Source organism: Sinocyclocheilus grahami, unplaced genomic scaffold (assembly GCF_001515645.1).
Source record: "Sinocyclocheilus grahami isolate Dianchi unplaced genomic scaffold, SAMN03320097.WGS_v1.1 scaffold261.1, whole genome shotgun sequence".
NCBI classification, from domain to species: domain Eukaryota; kingdom Metazoa; phylum Chordata; class Actinopteri; order Cypriniformes; family Cyprinidae; genus Sinocyclocheilus; species Sinocyclocheilus grahami.
Genome location: NW_015505440.1, coordinates 56,845 through 65,441, shown reverse-complemented (window position 1 = coordinate 65,441; position 8,597 = coordinate 56,845). Strand labels below are relative to the sequence as shown.

Below are 8,597 nucleotides of genomic sequence, written 5' to 3'. Positions count from 1 at the left end.
GGGGGGGGGGGCACTAGCGTCACGTGTTCATGAGGATTAGGCTAATCATCCCATATAGAAAACATCACAAGTAAAATTAATCATGTTTATAAAGATAAACATGGGTTCATTATAGCCCACGTACAATTTACATTTCAGAGATCATTACAAATAAATTATTAAATGCTAAAACTGAATAAATTTAAATGAACAAACCTGGCGTTGCATTTGCAACCATGTGAAAACAGGGGGTGCTGCAGCCCCCTCAGCACCCCTACTTCCCGCATCCCTGTACTCAACTGTTTAACTCTAGGGGAGTTGGAAAATGAGCCTATTTTCCAAAATAGTGGAGTGTTCCTTTAAGACTGATTTAGCTAGTAGAGCTTTAGTAGCAGCATCAATGAGAATGAGAGTTCAAAAACATCTGATAAAAGCATCATAAGTAGGCTAATCCACACCACTTTTGTCCATCAATTAATCTCTTATGCGTGTTTTAAATAAACAAATCCATCAAGTCGTTTTTTAACTTAAATTTAAGAGGACAACTTGGGCCTTTTTCACTGGATGAACTGTTATTATGGATTATGTACTTGTATTTTTGTGCTGGTTTGACGTTAAAACTCCTGAATGATGGATTTGTTTCTTAAAAACACACACATTTTGACTTCACAAGATGTTAATTGATGGATAGAAGTGGTGTGGATTACTTGTGGATTATTGTGATGTTTTTATCAGCTGTTTTGGACTCTCATTCTGACGGCACCCATTCACTGCAGAGGATCCATTGGTGAGCATGTGATGTAATGCTAAATTTCTCCAAATCTTTTCCGATGAAGAAACAAACTCATCTTAGATGGCCTGATTGTAGGTAATTTTTTTTTTTCATTTTTGTGCAAACTATTCCTTTAATATATGATGTATAACTGTAAATATAAATGGCTTCAAGCTATATTTTAGTTTATCATAAATGCTTGTCAGTACATATGACAGTATACACTTTAACCATATTTCAAAGGCAGTAAAAGTATTTATGAAATTACATTTAAAATGTACTTAAGTCTTACTTACATATGTCAAAAACGTCTTATGTTAAGGTAATTGCATTAAATATACATTTAAACTATAAATCATTTTCATTTAATTTGTGTGCATGTCAAATTGTGTGTGCATTTGTGGTTTTGCTTGTGTGGTTTAGTTTGTTTATTTGTTTAATCCTTTCTTGTCACAGGAGCCCATACTTTATTGCCAACATGCTTCCCAGACCAAGGACAGATATAAAGTGGGCTTGCATGCTCCCATGGTTTTCTGTAAACCGCACGACTGAAACAACTTGATCAGACTTGCTTCCCCTCCAGCAATTTCAGGTAAAGATGGGCTGTTACAGATGGGAAACACTAACTGTCTTGTTTCCACTTTTGCTGTGTTCAGCAAATTCAAAATGTTTCACTAATTTTGCTTAATAGTTTAATCCATGATTATTAGGTAAAATGAATGCTTTACATTTCAAGATAAGTCACTTTAACTTGAATGAGTCATTCAACAGGGCATGAACACATGTAAACACAGGTATACAATTGCAAAGAAAACACCTGTCAAAATATGTTTGAAACATATGATCTAACCTAAATTTCAATAACAATAGCTTTATTTTCACTTCCTTGCAGTAATGACCTGTTTCAGGCAGTTTTGAGCTTGTAACTAGGTCAATTATTGCTCCTAAATCTTGAAGATGAGCCTTAGAGCACCAATGTAGCAAAGTAGGTCAGAGACCTTTTAGCCCCAAATTCAATGAAAGACATTAAATTGTTTTACTGTTCACTGACATCTTAATCACATTTAATAATTTATATTATTTCCAAGAGAAGTCTCTTATTATGGATTGAGCTCAAATGTAATGGTTTATAATCACACTGAAAAGATTTGGTGTAGAAACAGTTTTCAGTCAGAAATTGCTAGTAAAATTCACAAACAAAAACAATAGAAACAGCAGTGTTTTAAAAAGTAGTTGTGTTTTAAGCATTAAACTCCTGCTATAACTTCCTCAAAATGATGTGGTAACAATTATCAGCTTGTAGCTCTCTGGAACACTTGAAAATATTTTAAAACAATAGCAATTGCTTAGAAGAGTAAAGAAAAATTGTATGGAAAAAGAGATTGTATGGCATGGAGGTACAAGTCAAAAATGGATAAATATTTAGCTTTTATTGGTGCATATTTGAACATTTTAACCACAAAACCACTGGTCAGGAAATTAGCAAGAATTGCACAAATACTGTAGATAATGTATTTTAGTACAGGATATCATTTTTCTTTATTTTTAAATGCTTTAAGCCATGTGCAGATTACTTTTTAAGGAAGAAGAGTCAATGTTGTCCCACTCAATGTGTGGATTGGCTTCAAACAGTTAGTAGTTGAAAAATGTCTCCCAGTTAGTTGGAGTTTATTGTGAGACCAAACATTTTTTATAGGGTTCAAATCTGGACTCTGAGCAGGCCAAAACACGAGCCTGATGGACTTGTTTTCAAACCGCTTCTTGGTTATCTTTGCAGTGTGGGCAGGAGCATTTTCTTGTTTAAAATATAACATCTGATCGTTCCTCTTTAGATAATAACTTTTCAGTTACTGGGAAGCAAGCCATTCTGCAATATTCTCTTATACTCAGTTGACTTTTCACAGTGAAGCAGCCCACCAGTATCAGCATCACTGTGGTAGGTGCATTCAGATCTTCAAAAGACACCGCTCTGGTGCGTCACCATACAACGAGTGTTTTATCGTGATTAATCACTCCACATAATTCTGCTGAACCACTCAAACTTTCCATATCCTGCTGAAAGCTTCATTCGGTCTTTTATGTTTTTCTTAAACAGCTATGGTGTGTTTTGCTCATTTCCTTACCAGTAACTGTAAATAGGTTTATCAAAAAATTCTAAAGAGAAATGTAAAATATTATGGTGCAGCCACATCACTGTACTGTGATTTTAACACTGCATTTTTTTTTTTTGGGTTGGTAAGAATAAAAATAACCGTTTACATTTTAATATAGAATAAAGAATAAAAACAACCTTTTACAGTTCTTTTAAACTTCATAGCAATTTTTTTTGTTCATTCTGACATGAATATGATAGGTTATTGGCATGAATAGACTATGTTGTTTTTGGAAAGCTACGGTAAATCAGAGCCGTAAAAGTTTGCGCCAAGTTGTGCTTTTTTAAAAACAAAACTGAGTAGCGCATATGTAGGTGGAGGGCTGTTCTTTTGAAAATTAAGCAAATAAAATACCTTTTCATTTAGCAGTTGAGCTCAGGTCAGTGTTGAATTGTAATTGCACATTTCCCCTTAGTCTATTCACAGTAGTGATGCTCTTGGCGTTGTTGCTTCACGGAATAGCACACACCCTTGGATCTTTTCCAAGCTCTGATATCAAAAGACATTCAGACTATTCATTATTAAGATAATGACATGTTTGGATCACTTTAAACACGCTTTTGTTGAACAGGAACGTTTGGAAAGGTCTAGATATGCAAGTTTTTTCTGTCTCCGCTAAATAAATTTTTCACAAATTTGAGTTTCTAAGTGGGTTTAAACTTAATTTTAAGAAATAGAAATTTTAAGAGTATGCTAAATTGAAATACAGTGGGGCCAATCTGGGATTAAAACATTTAAAATGTAATTTAAAATAAGCAGCTGGGTTAAAAAGGGACAAACCCAGCTATTGGGTTGTTTTGACCCAGCGGTTGGGTTCAAAACAACCCAACCGCTGGGTCAAAACAACCCAATAGCTGGGTTTGTCCCTTTTTAACCCAGCGCTGGGTTATATTTAACCCAGCATTTTTTAGAGTGTATGACTAGATAGATGTGCAGATAATTCAATCTGTAATATTAAGTCATATGCACATGCTAAGAATTTGCACATTATTTCAATTCACTCAAATTGCTAAGCGCATGAATATAAAAATGTGATTGTAAAATAAAAATAAAAACTGTAGTAATCTAGCAGCAGAAATCAGATAAAATCATTTTGAAAACGAAAGTTGTGAGCATCAAACCGTCATGCAACTCTGTTAAGAAAAACCCTAAACATTTCTCTGAGAGTTCAGCTGGATTTGTGTGTGTCCGGTTGTTTATGAGCTGCTAAATCAATTATCAGGTCATGCACCCCTGCAGACAATTCTACGGGAACAGAGGGGAGAAAAACTGTAAAGAATGTGGGAATGATAAATAGAAGTGAAACTGATGCATTTACAAGATAGGGGTGGCGCAAGTACGGTAAGTCTTGGCTTGAAAGTGAAAGTTTGCTCATTTTTTGTGTATAAATACCTGCACCTGATACCTGCATATCACACCTGTGCACAATTGTCTGATGATCTTGCGGCGAAACACAAAGACAAGAATGCAGACCACAACAGTAACTCTCCTGGTCATGGCTGCAGTCCTCTGGAGCAACACTGAAGGTAAGAAACGGTAACGTTTCATGGAACACATCTTGCAGCTTCTCAGAAGCATCCTGCAGAATTTCAAACTGAAACTTCTTATGACTTCTGTCTGAAGGAAAGTGCCATACTTGGCTTTTTCTATGCTGGCTTGCTTTTCTTAGGGAGTTATAGTAACTGTGGGAGCAAGTTCCTGTAAGTCCAGAAGTGCTCAGAAACAGGCCAAGTTTTGTTCTTGCACAGGGTCAAATACATATAGAGTGGAGGGGTTTCCTGTGAAAAGCGTTGCTAATGCCATCCGTTCATTCTCAGCTTTTTCAGATGCAGCTGTGGACTGCTGTCTAACCACCAAGGACACTCGCATTCCAATACAGATTGTTGCATCCTACTTTCACCAAACCACAGAGAGTGGTTGTGCCATTCCAGCTACTGTGTAAGTTCCAGTTCAGGTTCTTTATTGGCATCGATGGTTCCATGAAGATCCTTTAAAATCCATGGAGCTACAAAAGGCTCTTTAGATTAGTAAAATGCTCTACTAATAAAGGGTTCTTTTAAGAACTGTCCACCAAAAGGTTCTACCAAAAATGGTTCTTTCTGGCAACCCCCTTTTGTAACCTTTATTTGTAAGAGTTTTGACTTATATTAATGCATGTTTCCTTCTTTCTGTTCCCGTAGATTTATCACAAAAAAGGACAAGAAACTGTGTGCTCCACCAGAGAAAAATGGCTGGATTACCAAGATCATCACACACTTAGACAAGAAGAAGAAAACATAGGAGCACAGATACAAAAAAAACTACCCCTCTTCAAACTCTTAGTTCTGCTCTCGTTAGTTCTGTGGCATCTCACAGACATCTCCAAAAGCTAAATCAGACATTTAGAAGAAGTTGTGCAGTTCTTCTTCCTTGAAACCGTTTTCTAGCTCCTGATAACACACAAAAAACCTTGACCTTGTAACTGCACTGAGCAGCACTGGACAGACAGGAAGTGACTTATTTACGGTAAAATTCCGGCAACCACAGCTGCCGGTTTTTTACCGTAAATTTTGCGGAATTTTTTTTACAGTAGATGCCTGTAAATTTTCACATGACAAGTAATAATGAAATCACATGTTTATGCACAAGATTGCTTTCACAATCAGATGTTTGTGATGCCAAACGCTTGAGTGATGATGATCCTTGATAAGCGGCGCATATAAAAAGAGCGTGTGTCACCTGAAATTGCTGGGACTTTCCTATCTTATTCAAATGCACAATGGCAGTGCTGCATATAAAGGCATGTTTATACCCACAATACTTTTAGATTTGCTCTACATTTCTAAGTGCTACACATGTAAGCATTTAATCAAATAACTCAGTTTACAACCCTTAATATTCAACCATTAAGTCAATCTATCATTAAAGACATCAAACAGAACTTATACACTTCTGCTTGTACAATAAACCCAACAGAATTCACTGTGTGCTTTCCAATCACACACATGCACAAATAATAATTAACTTTGTGACACTGAGTGAACAATAAAAGTTACGTAATATATATATATTTTTAACCCAGTGGAATCCCCAGCTTTGTGTTGACATCGAGAAGCCGACCAAATGGCTTGTCAGGTTTATCTGAACTGCTTCTTCAGTCATATCGAAACATTTGCCAGTCTGGTGGCCTTTGAGTGAGAAAGTATGTGAGAGTCTGTGAGAGTTTCTATGTGGGTTCAAGCGGAGAAGAGGAAAAGAGAGCGAGGAACAGATACACAGAATGTGATGCATTGTGCCGTAAATTCGGCCCTCCTTCAAAAAAAAATAAATTTTGTCCAGGTCACAACCTCTGCTGCTATGACATTTATTTTTTGCAGTACATGGGAGTGACTATGATAAACGTCTGTGTAATAATGAAACTTATGACCGTCCTATAAAGCAGGGGAGCGATGGAGCAGTGAGAGGAGAGTGTCAGAGAAGAGACAAAGATCCTCCAGCTGCTTCAGCAGGACAGACGAGACACTTGTTCCTCCATCTCATCTCCTGTTGCGGTTACCATGGCTTCAGCCCTCATATCTGCGCTGAGTGTGCTTCTCTGTGCGTTGGCACTCATTCTCTACAGCAGTCCGGCAGGTAAGTCATGTTTTCGACCTTCATCTGTTTTATGTGCTTCATGAGTGCATGGTGCATGTTATCTATTTGTTCATTTATTTCTTCTTATCCTTTATATATGATAGCAGATGTGTAACATCTCAACAATTCTAGTTAGTAATCTTTTAATAATTTTTCAGATTAGCTAAAATCTAATCATCTAAGTAAATTTAAACTGTGAGTCATCCCAACGGTGATCAGTCAGTTTATATATATATATATATATATATATATATATATATATATATATATAATTACTATTAATCTTTTAAGCAAATTAATATAATTTAATATAATAACTAATAATATAACACTTTTTTAATAATCAATTTGAAAAAGTCTTGAGAAATCCTATATAAATATATAATATTCAAAATATGAATTACATTTCGTTCAAATGCCTTAAAAAAAAAAAGAGCAAAAAAATATTATATATAAATAAATAATTAATTAGCATATCTTAAACCACTGTAAATAGTTTGTCTGCTATGACAATGAGCTTTTTATTTGTAGTTAGTTATTACTCCCACTAGTTTCCACCTGTGCATCGCACGTGTTTCGCTTTACTGCAAACTATATATTTGTGCCAAGACACTTTCTTTTTTCTTACAGATGTTTTCAGACTACTCTCGAAGCAGACACCCCTTCTCCTGTATTTCCATCTCTTGTCCCTTATCGTTTTTTTATTTCTCTTTTGTCTCAATCTCTCTCAGCGGCTCAGGCAGACTTAGCATTGGACTGTTGCCTGACAGTTAGCCACAAAGTCATCCCTAAACATGTGCTCCTCACTTACCGGAAGCAGTTCAGAGTTGACGGCTGCCCCCGAGATGCTGTTGTGTAAGTATATTCCTCAAAGGAAACTATTGGACTGGCTCATGTGTGGGAGCCTGGGAGTGAATTAAACGAATTATGATCACATTTTCAAACAAAGCAGATGTGAAAGAGCCTATTTAATGGGGAATTCCATTGCGCTCAACATAACAATGCTTGGATTGTCTACTGTTCTAGTCAATAATGTGCAAAAATCAACTCTCTTTCAGATTCATAACGAGGAAAGAATTGAATCTTTGTGCCCCACCTGCAGCGGAAGAGCACTGGGTTAAAGAGACGATCAAGTTTCTGGACACTAGGCTCAAGATGTGCAAAGCAACCAAATTTCATGTATGTAATTCACCGCAGATTCATCACAGCTTCACAGTTTTGTTTCCTCTGTCATCTTCTGTAGTATCTGATGACATAAAGCTGGTTGCACAACAGCTCGTCATTGTTATTGCACGAGCCCTGCAGCAGGTCACTTTCTCCTTTCTGGTTTTCATCTGACTCATGACATTGTTTATGTGTAGTAGATCACGATTCGGATGTTATAGTCTTACTCATACAAAACCACAAACTATTCAGCTGTGAAACCACAAGCCAAAAAATCCTCCTACAGTAAAGCTTTAAAGGGATAGTTCAACCCAAAAATGAAATTCTGTCATCATTTACTCACCCTCATGTCGTTCCAAACCTGTATGAGTTGCTTTCTTATGTCAAACACAAAAGAAGATATTTTGAAGATTTCTGGTAATCAAACAGTTGGTGGTTGCCATTGACTTCCATAGTATTTTTTTCCTACTATGGAAGTCAATGGCAACCACCAGCAATCTTCAAAATATCTTCTTTTGTGTTCGACATAAGAAAGCAACTCATACAGGTTTGGAACGACATGAGGGTGAGTAAAGGATGACAGAATTTTCATTTTTGGGTGAACTATCCCTTTAAGCCGACCACCATGCATGTTGCATTATACATGTGCAGCAAATCAATATTTCAAATAATTCAAATAAGAACTATTAGAACAATTAAATGCAAGTCGAGTAAAAGTGTAACATCTCTTTATAAGCAGGCTGTAGCTAATGGTTTTCTCTGTGTTCTTTTATTTCAGGAGAAACGCTGTCATGCCCTGAAGAATTTGTCTTTTTGACTGAACATACACATATATACTTTTAATGGCAGCTGATGTAGTCATTGTGACATAGCTCACTTCAGTTTCTGTAACACATTTAGGGTCTTCCTCTTTCAGC

The 8,597-nt window shown here is 36.3% G+C and overlaps 2 protein-coding genes across 2 annotated transcripts; both read left to right on the top strand.

Moving 5' to 3' along the window:
- The first annotated feature begins 4,108 nt into the window (after positions 1-4,108).
- LOC107599131 (C-C motif chemokine 19-like) lies at positions 4,109-5,194 on the top strand. Its single transcript, XM_016290628.1, has 3 exons — positions 4,109-4,430; positions 4,722-4,842; positions 5,085-5,194. The coding sequence occupies exons 1-3, from the start codon at positions 4,340-4,342 to the stop codon at positions 5,182-5,184; spliced, it is 312 nt and encodes a 103-aa protein (XP_016146114.1). The 5' UTR covers positions 4,109-4,339; the 3' UTR covers positions 5,185-5,194.
- Positions 5,195-6,333: 1,139 nt separating this feature from the next.
- On the top strand, positions 6,334-8,597 carry ccl19a.1 (chemokine (C-C motif) ligand 19a, tandem duplicate 1). Its single transcript, XM_016290626.1, has 4 exons — positions 6,334-6,516; positions 7,248-7,371; positions 7,575-7,695; positions 8,459-8,597. The coding sequence occupies exons 1-4, from the start codon at positions 6,441-6,443 to the stop codon at positions 8,495-8,497; spliced, it is 360 nt and encodes a 119-aa protein (XP_016146112.1). The 5' UTR covers positions 6,334-6,440; the 3' UTR covers positions 8,498-8,597.